The sequence below is a fragment of the Nyctibius grandis genome, chromosome 16, assembly GCF_013368605.1.
Source record: "Nyctibius grandis isolate bNycGra1 chromosome 16, bNycGra1.pri, whole genome shotgun sequence".
Classification (NCBI taxonomy): domain Eukaryota; kingdom Metazoa; phylum Chordata; class Aves; order Nyctibiiformes; family Nyctibiidae; genus Nyctibius; species Nyctibius grandis.
Genome location: NC_090673.1, coordinates 3004107 through 3016421, shown reverse-complemented (window position 1 = coordinate 3016421; position 12315 = coordinate 3004107). Strand labels below are relative to the sequence as shown.

At 64.2% G+C, this 12315-nt stretch overlaps 1 protein-coding gene across 2 annotated transcripts in view; it reads left to right on the top strand.

Annotated features, from left to right (window-relative positions):
* NOTCH1 (notch receptor 1) overlaps window positions 1–12315 on the top strand; it is a 43849-nt gene that overhangs the window by 17285 nt on the left and 14249 nt on the right. For both annotated transcript variants that reach the window (XM_068413663.1, XM_068413662.1), the window contains exons 3-15: window positions 1801–2063; window positions 2424–2762; window positions 5628–5750; window positions 5931–6164; window positions 6308–6463; window positions 6554–6739; window positions 7178–7291; window positions 7896–8009; window positions 9110–9343; window positions 9647–9757; window positions 10698–10890; window positions 11130–11275; window positions 11605–11718. In XM_068413663.1, the coding sequence (XP_068269764.1) occupies window positions 1801–2063; window positions 2424–2762; window positions 5628–5750; window positions 5931–6164; window positions 6308–6463; window positions 6554–6739; window positions 7178–7291; window positions 7896–8009; window positions 9110–9343; window positions 9647–9757; window positions 10698–10890; window positions 11130–11275; window positions 11605–11718 (2327 nt within the window). The remainder of the gene's footprint in view (window positions 1–1800; window positions 2064–2423; window positions 2763–5627; window positions 5751–5930; window positions 6165–6307; window positions 6464–6553; window positions 6740–7177; window positions 7292–7895; window positions 8010–9109; window positions 9344–9646; window positions 9758–10697; window positions 10891–11129; window positions 11276–11604; window positions 11719–12315) is intronic.

Below are 12315 nucleotides of genomic sequence, written 5' to 3'. Positions count from 1 at the left end.
AGCAGATGCCCTGATTTATTATTATACACATTTTCTTTTTCATTTGGCCTGGATAATGCCGTCTCATTAACTCAAAATGTCTCCGAATCCTGACAAATTCTCACACAATCCCCAACAATGAAATCAGAATTGGGTTAAAAAAAAAAAAAAAGTAGGGGAAGAGGAGAAGGGGGAGTGGGGCCGAAACGTGGTCCTGCTGCCGGCACGGCGCGGCACAGCACGGTGGGGCTGGCGGAGGGCAGGGGTTTGCTGGCTGTGCTTCACCGGAGGAGCCCCACGTTCTCGTTTTGGGGTTTGCGGGTGGGTGCTCTGCTCCCGTTCCCGGGACACTCCGTGCTTGCCCCGGGGGGCTGCCTGCTGCGGGAGCCTCAGATGCCATGCATGAGTGCAACGTCCTGCAGCTCGGGCGCCGATGGGTGCGAGCATGTGGTGGGTGCCCTGAGCCCTGACCTGCAGCAGGGAGCACAGTCCCCCAGTGCCCGGGTGCTGACGGTTCTCTGGCCATCCCCTCCAGCGGTGGTTGCCGTAGCCCAAGCTCACGGCAACGCGTGAAGCCTCCCCCAGGTTTATTTCTGCTCTCGAGGTCTCTGATAGCAGCCAGCAGCCCAGCATGGGCTGAGCGCGGCGTGCCCTGCTCTGCTGCGGTGGCATTGCCATCGCGGTGCGGGACAGCAGCGTGCCAGCGTCGCCTCGGTCCTCCCACACCCTGCCCACGGCAGCTCTTCGGTGCAGAACATCCCCCTTTTGAAGCAGCATAACATGAGCAGAGCCCGAGGGGAACACGCAGCATCTCGCGTTGCAGACGTGATACAGGAGATGCCGCGCAGGAGGGTTTGCGCTGGGGAGGTGCCCAAGTGCCTTGTCGCCAGGATCTTTGTTGGATGTCACATGCCCTCGGTCTCTCTGTGCACAGCTTTGCTCTGTCCTCCCTTTCCCGGGGGGCAGCTCCTCACTCTGCAGGGTCCTTTGCCGGCCCCCCGTCCTGCCCAGCCTCACTGGGATGGCTGGTGGGATTTGCCCTTGCAGCGTGGCCCTGTCACCTGCCCCATCCTGCAGCAGGCAGTTGCTCCAGCCCTGTCGGCCACCAGTGACAGATGGTTGAGCTGGTGGCTGCGTCGGGGGGGCTCTTCTCAGGGCCCCCATGCAGAGGGACACGGCAGCCAGGGCCGCTCATCCCTCCTTGTGCAGGGTTTGTCTTCAGGGAAGATCTCAGCTGGCTACAGGGAGCAGGAACGTGTCCCACCTGCTACCAGCCAACGCTGAGCCCCGTGTTTGATCATGTTTGAGTGATTTCTCAGGATGGAGGGAGGATAAAATCACGCAGGTGGAGCAGGGACCCTGGTGCGGGCAGGGATGGGCAGGGGCGCAGGGCTGGCCCCGCGGGACGCTGCAGGGTTTCCTCTCCCTCGGGGCTGTAGGTGCCCTGGGTTGGGTGCGGGTATGGGGGTGCCCCTCCTGTCTCCATGACTTACCCCTTGTGCCTTGGTTTCCTCTTCAAGTGACGGGGGAGAAAAAAAAGCAGGTTGTGATGGGAAGCAGGACGTCAGCGCTGGAGGCTGCGGTTTTGCGAGTCGGTGCAGGCCCCTGGATGGGGGACGCCTTTGTTCCCGGCGCCTCTTTCATCTTCCTCTTCTCAGCCCAGAGCGGCCAGGGCAGAGCCTTGTGATTGCCAAACCCGATGTGCCGGGATGCGGTGCGGGGTTGGGCGGGGGGAGGCGTTCCCGGCACGGGTCCCTGGGGTGGCCGGGTGCCCCCAGCCCCTCGGGGCCGATCCCACTGACGGCGTCTCTCCCCTGCCAGGTGTAGCGGTGCCTACGTGGGCGAGCGGTGCCAGCTGCCCAACCCCTGCCTGAGCTCCCCCTGCAAGAACGCCGGCACCTGCACGCCGGTGGTGCGCGGCAGCACCGTGGACTACACCTGCGCCTGCTGCCTGGGCTTCACCGACGAGCTCTGCCTCACGCCCCGCGACAACGCCTGCCTCAGCAGCCCCTGCCGCAACGGGGGCACCTGCGACCTGCTCACGCTCAGCGAGTACAAGTGCCGCTGCCCGCCGGGGTGGTCAGGTGAGGTGGTGCCACCGCAGGGCACGGGGATGGGTTTGGGGGGGTAGAGGGGCAGCCTGCACCAGGGGGTGCTCCTGGAAACACCCCCGCAAAGGGAGAAGGATGCTGCCTCTGGTTTCGGGGTGCTCCAGCGCTGGGAGAAGGGAGCGGGGGTCTGCACACCTGAGCAGGGGCTTGGGAGGGTCCCTGGCTGGGTGAGCTGCAAGCGTCCTGCATGGGAGAGGGTTTACGGGGGCTGAGATGGGGGGAATTAATTGCACCCGCTGTGAACACCGTCCCGGAGCCAGGTCTGCACCCCAGCACCAAGATGGCTCCCGCCAAGCAGTTCGCATCCTCATCCTCCCTCCCTGCCCTCCCCAGGCAAAACCTGCCAGCAGGCCGACCCCTGCGCCTCCAACCCCTGCGCCAATGGGGGCCAGTGCGTCCCCTTCGAAGCCCACTACGTCTGCCGGTGCAGCGCCGGCTTCCACGGGGCCAACTGCAAGCAGGACGTGAACGAGTGCAACATGTCGCCGCCCGTCTGCAAGAACGGCGGGAGCTGCACCAACGAGGTGGGCACCTACCAGTGCTCCTGCAAGCCGGCCTACACCGGGCAGAACTGCGAGCACCTCTACGTGCCCTGCAACCCCTCGCCCTGCCAGAACGGGGGGACGTGCCGCCAGATCGGGGACACCACCTACGACTGCACGTGCCTGCCAGGTAGGGGCTGCCTCCAAGGTGGGGGGGACAGGGATGGGGAGCAGGGACACTCCTGCAGCGCATTTGCCCCCCCTAAACAAGTAGTGCCCGATCTGCCCCTGAGTTACGGCGCTGGGAGGGACAAAAGCGAGGGGCTGTGGGCTCGCTGCGTTTGGGCAGCGGTGCCCGACGAAGAGAGGTCGTCTGGGGGCTTTTTATACTCGGTGATTCACCAAAATAGCTCTTCCAAAACAAGTGTTTCAGCAGAGGCCCCTGTGCGGATGCTCATACTCCAGAATAAGAGTGCCTTTTTCCGCTTGCGCTTAATCCACTTCCAGAATGGAATAATTAGCCCGAAATAGCTGTTTTGGAAAGTTTCCGAGTGCGAAGGGAGTTGGGGAAGGGAGACCCTCCCCGTGCTCACTGCTGCTCCTGCCAGCAGGCGCCGGAGCAGCCCGGCTGGATTGCAGCCCCCGAAAGGAAGGGCTCTGGCAGGAGAGGGCCGGAGGGGGCCTGTCGAGGGAGCCCAGCACCCTGCATGGGAGCTCAGCACCCTGTACAGGAGCCCAGCACCCCGCATGGGAGCTCAGCACCCTATACAGGAGCCCAGCACCCCGCATGGGAGCTCAGCACCCTATACAGGAGCCCAGCACCCTGCATGGGAACTCAGCACCCTATACAGGAGCCCAGCACCCTGCACGCCAGCGGAAAGAAAAGCGGCTGTGAAAGGGCCCCCTGACCCCGGCGAGCCCTTTCACTTCTGCCCGAAGCAGCAGTCTGCAGTGCAGTCGGGACAGGGAGCGGAAGGGGCTGAGCATGGCCCCACGCTCCCCCCGGCCCCACGCTCCCCACGCCGGCAGACGCCGAGGGGATGCATCCGCCCTCTCCCCTGGAAGGAGCTGCGGGCAGTGCTGAGCTGCCTGAGGAGTCTCTCGTGGGATTGCTTTGGTCTCCTCTGGTCGCCCGTAGCCCCGCAGGGGCTGGGGCAGGACGGGGGGCAGATGGCTTCTCTGCTCTGCACCCCGAGTGGTGCTCGGCATTACTGGGGGAGCTCTGGCCTCCCCCTGCCGTAACTCCTGCCCCACCGCTGCTGGGGGCATGGTATCAGGGTGGGGATGGGCTCTCCCAGCCGGCACAGACGTACCCACATCCTGCTGGCAGCCCGGCCTGGTGCAAGGGAAAGATGCACATTCCCTGCAGGGCAGCCTGGGGGGTGTCATCTTGATCTCTGACACAGGCTCAGAGGTTCAGTCCCCATCCCAAAGCTTTTGGCTGCAGTAACTGAGGAGACTCATTAACCATCCGAAATCTGCAGGGCCCTGCAGGATCCCCTGCTCCCCCTGACACCTGCTCACCAGGGCTGGAGCAGAGCTCCCGTCCCCAGGGGCAGCGGGGCATTGGGGCTGAGCGGTGCTGGGGAAGGAAGAAGCCTTTCCTTCCGGGATGAGCCGGTGCAGCCGGGAGCTGCCAGGGCGATGCTCTGCGGGAGCAGCTCCGAGCCCTGGCCCGGAGGGACGGGCAGGTGGAGGGGGCAGGAGGAGCAGCCCTGCCCTGCTGTTCTGCTGACGAGGCACTTTCCCTGGCGCAGCCCAAGCGTCGGGCACGTCGTGGTGAGGTATGGCCCTGGGGGAGCATCCCTGCTGCGGGGGGATCGGCGCTTTCACGCCCGCTGTGGCTTCGTGGGCTGCTTCCAGGGGATTTGCATGCTGCCCTGGCTGGTTCGCCTGCCGCGGGGTGGCACGGCCCCTGCTCCGGGGGGGACGGGGGGGTCCCTCGGCACCTCCGCCATCCGGTGTGGCCCGCTGCAGGAGCTGCATCAGCTTCAGGCGGAGGCAGGAGGGACTGGGGGCTGTTTCTCATGATAAGAGGGTGATTGATACGCTGGTATGCAGCGCAGCAGCCCTCAAACAATGTCCCCTTTTCATTCCCGGAGAGGCCTGGCCGTACCGGGTTTCTTCAAGTTAAACTAATCTCGGCTGTTTTATCATGCCATCGCTGTAGAATGTAACCCTGAGTTTAAAGTAATTGCAGTACTAATTACTCATTGGGATGGTTCGAAATGAGTTAATCCTGGTATCTAGGACATTGCCAGTTATTGCTGCTCAGTCTCAGCCCAGCTGCTTAAAAATGAGGCACAAATCAGCGTTATCTGCTTTGGGCTCCTACCAGCAATCGTCAATAGCTGTTGCTGCGCCTCGTGTGATGGGGCTGAGGCTACATGGGAGAGGAAAACGCAGCCCTTGGGAGAGAGCAGCAGGAAAACCCGCAGCTGGGCCAGGGACTGGGGTCCCGCAGAGGACGAGCCTGGGCACCCTGGTCCCTTCCCCGCGGAGGCGATGAGCTGAGCTGGCTCAGCGCAGAGAGGAGGGCTGGGATCAGCGCAGCGCTGTGCCGGGCGGTGGTTCACCCTGCCAGGGACTTGGAAATGAAGGATCCCCCTTGGGGGATCAGCGCTGCTGCTGAGGCTCTTTACATGTGAAATTAAAAGGCGGTGATTAAGCGCCAGGTGCCGCAAGCCTCCATGGGAGCAGCGCCGGTTCATCCCAGCTTGCTGTGGAGCCGGATCCTCCGCTGCTCGGGGCGAGTGTCTCCGGAGCCGGGGGCTGTGGCAGGCGAGCCCTGTGCAGGGACGCCCCGTCTGCCCTGCGCAGAGGAAGCTGCCGCCGCTTGCCAGGCTCCGGCGATGGCGCCTGGCAGGGAAACCTGCACGGCAGAACCGAGCCCCGGTAGAGGTGGGACAGGGATCGGGATGAAACCGGGTGGCAGCTTCAAAGCCGGGCTGGGAGTGCCTGGCGTGCCCTCGGCACCCGATAACGAGCAGTCTGCCAGTGGCGGGGGGCGGTCAGTTGGTGGGTTGGCATCACAGCGGCCATCTCCTCTGCTCAGGGTTCACGGGCCAGAACTGCGAGGAGAACATCAACGACTGTCCGGGCAACAACTGCAAGAACGGGGGCACCTGCGTGGACGGCGTCAACACCTACAACTGCCAGTGCCCGCCCGAGTGGACAGGTAGCACCGCTGCCGGCAGCGAGGGTGGCACAGGGCTGGGCTGGCCGGACGGATCCTGCCCCAGGGGATGTGGGGACCGGGTGGGGAGAGCCGAGCTGCTTCACAGCGATGCTCGCGGAGCCTGCAGGAGCTGGGCAGCGCCAGCCTCACGCGGGTGCCCTGTGCCCTGTCCCCTGGCAGGTCAGTACTGCACCGAGGACGTGGACGAGTGCCAGCTGATGCCCAACGCCTGCCAGAACGGGGGCACCTGCCACAACAACCACGGCGGCTACAACTGCGTCTGCGTCAACGGCTGGACGGGCGAGGACTGCAGCGAGAACATCGATGACTGCGCCATGGCCGCCTGCTTCCACGGGGCCACCTGCCACGACCGGGTGGCCTCGTTCTACTGCGAGTGCCCCCACGGCCGCACAGGTGAGGCCCTGTCCCATCTTGCCCCCTGCTCACGGAGCGGGGTGGCAGCTCCCCGCATGTCCCCTGGCTCCTAGCCGAGGTCTCAGTATGCCATGATTTGTGTGCCCATCGCCCTTGACATGCGCCTGCCGTTTGCTGCCCAGGTTTGCTGTGCCACCTCGACGACGCCTGCATCAGCAACCCCTGCAATGAGGGCTCCAACTGCGACACCAACCCTGTCAACGGCAAAGCCATCTGCACGTGTCCTTCGGGGTACATGGGGCCGGCCTGCAACCAGGACGTGGACGAGTGCTCGCTGGGTGAGTGCCGGGGCTGAGCTTGCACGGGTGGCTGAGGAGCAGCTAGTGCAGCCGGGAGCGTGACCTCTAAGCCGTGCTTCTGTTTCGCAGGAGCCAACCCTTGCGAGCACGCGGGGAAATGCATCAACACCCAGGGGTCCTTCCAGTGCCAGTGCCTGCAAGGCTACTCGGGCCCTCGCTGCGAGATCGATGTCAACGAGTGCCTCTCCAACCCCTGCCAGAACGATGCCACCTGCCTGGACCAGATCGGGGAGTTCCAGTGCATCTGCATGCCCGGTGGGTGGGCGGTCCCGCGGACCCCAGCGCTGGGTGCGGGTGGGCTCTGGGTGCTCCTGAGCTTCAGCTCGGCGTTGGTTTGGGCGAGGAGCTGTGGGAGATGCGTGTGCCTGGGGACAGCACCAGAAAGAAAGAGCTTGGTAAAGTTCGCGCAGCCTCACGCAGCGATGAGGGGACGGGAGCGGAGAGTTGGGCACCATCAGCCCTGCTCTGCACTCCTGCTCTTCCTCGGCTTGCTGGCTTGGATCAAGCCAAGGGCAGGGAAATCCAGGGTGGACAACCATGGAGCAGCTTGTGCGTCAGGTCCCACCACCTGTAGCGCATCTCCTGAGCCACCTGCGTAAAGACAGGGGGGGACCAAATACACCCCGGTGTAACATGCCCCTCCTGCGCGTTGTGCCGGCCCGGTGCCGCGGCGCTGACAGGGTCTCTCTGCAGGTTACGAGGGGGTTTACTGCGAGATCAACACGGACGAGTGTGCCAGCAGCCCCTGCCTGCACAACGGCGTCTGCCTCGACAAGATCAACGAGTTCCACTGCGAGTGCCCCACTGGTACGCGGTGCCGTCCCGCTGCCATCGCGGCAGAAACAAAGCCATGGTGCATCCCAGCTTGAGCCGGGAAGGAGCTGAAAATGGGTTGCTTTCATTTCAGAGCCCCCAAAATGTGGAGAAGGGGCTGAGCACCTCCTGGTGCTGTCAGGAGGGGGGTTCCCTCATTCTGGTGAGGGGCTGAGCCCCACGTGGGCGATGCTGCACCGGGTACCGGGTCTGGCCCATGGGAGAGGGGAAGGAGGATTAAACCCCATGGCTTTGCACTTGAAAAGGCCTCTCTTTGGGAAGGAGGGCCGGGGGCCGAGGGGGCCGCGCCAGCGGCTTTGAATGTGGTGTCAAAGTCACGGGGTGGAGCGGAGAATGGAGAGACGGTTAATCTGTGAAAGGAGGTTTTGAAGTTCAGAGACTTTGCTCCTCTAGAGATGTAAATAAGATGCTCTCAATGGCGGGTTGCAGCCCCGCATTCAGGGCCCCCATCAGCCATCCCCATGGAAACCCGGCGCCCCGGCCGGGACGCGGGGGGCCCGGTGGGATCTGCTCGGCGGCGGGGGGAGGCTGGCGGGTCCGGCCGTGCACGGGGACGTGACTTCTCCCTCCGTTCCAGGCTTCAACGGGCACCTGTGCCAGTTTGACATCGACGAGTGCGCCAGCACCCCCTGCGAGAATGGTGCCAAGTGCGTGGACGGCTCCAACACCTACAGCTGCGAGTGCACCGAAGGTGAGGGGTCCCCACGTCCCGGGGGGTCCCAGCCACCTTCTGCCCCGTGATGTGCCATAAAACCACGTTGCCGAATTGTTAACAAGTGCCCACCTCGCCAAGCACCCGCCGTGGGGGATGCCCCAAGCCCCCCAGCAGCAGGGTTGGTCCCCCGACGTGACTCCCGAGGGACAGGACCATCCCTTTCCCAGGCAGCAGCGGAGCGAGCCGAGCCCCGCTGCCCACCAGCCCCGGAGCCGGGCGTAACGAGCCCAGCGCTCGTTAGGTGCGGCCCCGCGGCAGCCGTCCTGCCGTGCTCCCCGCCTCGGCGGCGGGCGGCAGCGAGGGGGACAGCAGGAAGGAAAGAATAAAGCTGCCTCTATGGGGACGCAAGGTGCAGGGCTGCCGGGGCTCGCCGACCGAAACCCAAGGAGCGGTTGCACAAAATGATGACTTGAGCCTTGGTGGCAAACAGTGGCTCTTTTGTGGAGCAGCTCCCGCCAGAAATCTTCCAGCTGAATGGCCTCTAATTAGTGTCTTGCTAATGCCAAGCCCCGATGAAAAGCTGCTATGTGGGCTTGGCGGGGGCTAGTCAAAGCTGTACTTTGTCCTCAGCTCTCCACCCCCAGCCCGGCGGGGAGGGAGCCAGCCAGGAGAATAGGATCTGCCGGGGGGGGTTATTATTCGGGGGTGTCTGCGGCCCACCCCCCCCGTGCGCTCCGGGACGAGCTGCGGGCGAGCGCGGGGCCCCGCTCCTGAGCCGAGCCGGCTTAATGCAGGTCATTGTGCGCCCCGGGACAAAGCCCGCGAGCCGGGGTCTGACCAGCCCCGCCGCTGGCACACCGGGATGCTCCCCTGCCTGTGCCCCGCTCCTGGGGGTCCCGGGGCTCCTGGTGGGGCAGGTGGGCAGGTCACACCACCCTGGTGCACTGCCCCACACCTGGCCAGGGTGGGAAGGAGTGTCACCCATTCTGACCCTCCATCTCCCATTGTCACCCCATGTCCCCCATCCTGACCCTGCATCTTCCATCGTCACCCCGTGTCCCCCATCCTGACCCTGCATCTTCCATCGTCACCCCATGTCACCCATCCTGACCCCACGTCCCCTGTGCTGCTGGCAGGTTTCTCGGGCACTCACTGCGAGATCGACATCGATGAGTGTGACCCTGACCCGTGCCACTACGGGACCTGCAAGGACAGCATCGCCGCCTTCAGCTGCCTCTGCCAGCCTGGCTACACGGGCCACCGCTGCGACATCAACATCAACGAGTGCCAGAGCCAGCCCTGCAAAAATGGGGGCACCTGCCAGGACAGGAACAACGCCTACAACTGCCTCTGCCTCAAAGGGACCACAGGTGAGCGGGAGGGACGCCCCGGGGGCTCCACGTGGGTCAGCCGTGCCGGCAGCACCCCGGTCCCATCCCTGTCCCCAGGCGGGTTGGCCCTGGGCCACCACCAGCAGCCACCCTGGTGCCGGGGCTGGCCTGGGGCGTTCTCGGTGAGGGCAAGTTCTCCCGGTTTGGTGCCCGGCTCTCGCAGGAGCCGCACCCCAGCTGGGAGCCGGGAAGCCGCTTGCGGTGGCGGTCGGTGCTGGCAGGCTTCGTTTTGCCTCGTCAGCGGGGCCGGGGACCCCCTAACAGCACCGCTCTGCTCCCCAGGGCCCAACTGCGAGATCAACCTGGACGACTGCGCCAGCAGCCCCTGCGACTACGGCAAGTGCATCGACAAGATCAACGGCTACGAGTGCACCTGCGAGCCGGGGTACACAGGTGAGAGCAGGGCAGGGTGGACGCCGCGGCGCCCTGGGGACCTGCTCCAGATCCAGAGCATCCCCTGTGCCCACGGCGGTGCGGGGGTTTAAAATGGACTGAGAGTTGCATTGGTTTTCTTCTCAAGCAGCACAAAAACTCTCACTGCTTTCAGCCTTACAGAGATGAAATTCAACTCCTTAACGTGTAGTTTGCTTTCCGTATGTCTTCAAGTCAACAAGAACTAAATATAGTTGGTAAATGCAGACCAACAGTCTTAAGCAAGAACTTTGGGGTCAGCTACTTTGCCCCCCTCTCAGATACATAAAGGGTTTTATTCTAAGAGCGCTGCGCAGCCGTTTGGGTGCAGCGAGGAGGGGAGATGCCGTCCCGTTCGCCGGAGGTTTTGCAGCCTCCGGCGCTCCTGCTCATTCAGGAGGGTGACCCCGGCTCGGGCTGAAATCAAAGGGGTGTCTGGTGCTGCGAATTCGACTCCCGCTGCGCCCACTCCCATGGGTATCACGTTGCCTCCTTGTCCGACTGGTTTGTTTGATCGCTGCTGGAAGCGGCGGAGGGCTTTGATGGGAGCAGCCCCCGCTTCTCCCTGCTCGCACGGCCCCTTGTCCTCCTGCCCGCCGGGAGCCACGATAAAGCCGGGCTTTGTTGGCCGCGGCAGGTAGGGTTACAGGCTGAAACCAGCTCCCTTCGTTATCCCCTCCTGGGCCAAAGCAGCCCAGGGCACGGCCTCTCCCCAGTTGAATTAAGCCAGGCGGGCGGTGCAGGGGTGTGAAGCCACCCTCCCCGGCGGGCAGCCCGCTCCTACGCGGCCGGCACACGCGTGCCTGGAGATTCGAGCCTCTGGCAGCCGTTCCCCACACATCTGGGGGGGGACCTGTGCGGTGGGTGCCCCCCATGCCGTGCATCCAATGGGGTAACATTTCCTCCCCCCTCCTTTTCCCAGGGCGCATGTGCAACATCAACATCGACGAGTGCTCCAGCAACCCCTGCCACAACGGGGGCACGTGCAAGGACGGCATCAACGGCTTCACCTGCCTCTGCCCCGAGGGCTTCCACGACCCCAAGTGCCTGTCCGAAGTGAACGAGTGCAACAGCAACCCCTGCATCCACGGGAAATGCCACGACGGGCTGAACGGGTAGGCAGGAGGGCACGGGGGCTGCGGGGACCAAAGGGCCGCCCAGCAAAGGCAAGGTTAGAGGCAGGGCAAGCAGCCATCCCTGGTACCGGTCCGTGCTCTGTGCTAGTCCTGGGGGATGTTTCCCTGCAAGGACAGGATTAGGAGCCTGGACTTTGCTGGGTGAACAATGGCTGGTGGAGCTGGGAGGGCCAGGTCGGACCAGATCCTGTGCTTTATGCCCCAATTTTTCCCCAAAGCTACAGGTGTGACTGCGACCCAGGCTGGAGCGGGACAAACTGCGACATCAACAATAACGAGTGTGAATCCAACCCCTGCATGAACGGGGGCACCTGCAAGGACATGACCAGCGGCTACATCTGCACCTGCCGGGAGGGCTTCAGCGGTAAGGGTGCAGCCAGGGACGCTGCCCTGTGCCCCCCATGCCGGGGCCTGGGTGGGAGCTGTGGGTGAGGGTCCCCATGATGCTAGATGGGCTGGAGGCTTCACCGTGGGGGTGGTGGGGACCCCAGGTCTGGGTGGGAGCCGCGCAGTGCAGCCAGCCTGGGGACCTTCGGCAGAGTTCGGGCGCCACGGCTGAGTCTGAGAGCAGGAGGCTCTTCCAGGGCAATGGGTGGACCATTGCCATTGTCACCACGTCCCCACTGTACCCTCAGCCCCCTCCCACCAGCACACCTCCATCACAGCCACTTTTCTCTGTTTTTCATAACACAGGACCCAACTGCCAGACCAATATCAACGAATGCGCTTCCAACCCCTGCCTGAACCAGGGCACGTGCATCGACGACGTCGCCGGCTACACCTGCAACTGCCTCCTGCCCTACACAGGTGAGGGGCAGCACCCTGCACCCCCAGGCCCTTGCTGGGGCTCTGCAGGGCTGCTGCTTCGGGTGTGACAGCAAACTGGTCCCACTGCACATGCAAGGAGCCGACACCGTGTGCAGGGGTTGCCCATGGCTCCACCTCGCCGTGCCGCGGCACAGCTGGAGGAAATTTGGAGGAGCTTTAGGAAGCGGCCAGAGCTTCCTCCCTCGTCTTCCTCCTCCTCCTCCTCCTCCTCCTCGAGGGCACCGAGGCGGCGGCTCGGCCGCAGCCTGCACCCCGGGCAGCAGCACCGAGGGGCCGCCCCGCTCACGCCCCACCGCCCCGGGGGGTCAGCGGTGCCGGCAGCCCCGCTCTCCTGCCATGATGCTCGCGCTGGAAAAAGCGAGCAGAGGCCGCGGGGCTGGGGGATTCTGCTGAGGCGATTCCTGTTTGCCGGCCTCCCGCTTCCGCTCGCGCAGAGCGGCAGCCGGGGCACAATTGCAGGAAGCCGTGAGCTGTTTCCTGCCCTCAGCAGTGGCCATAGAAACCCCTGTGGGGACCAGGACAGGGCAGGCGGGGAGGGGAAGGCTCTGGAAAATAGCAAAGGCCAGTTCGGGAGAT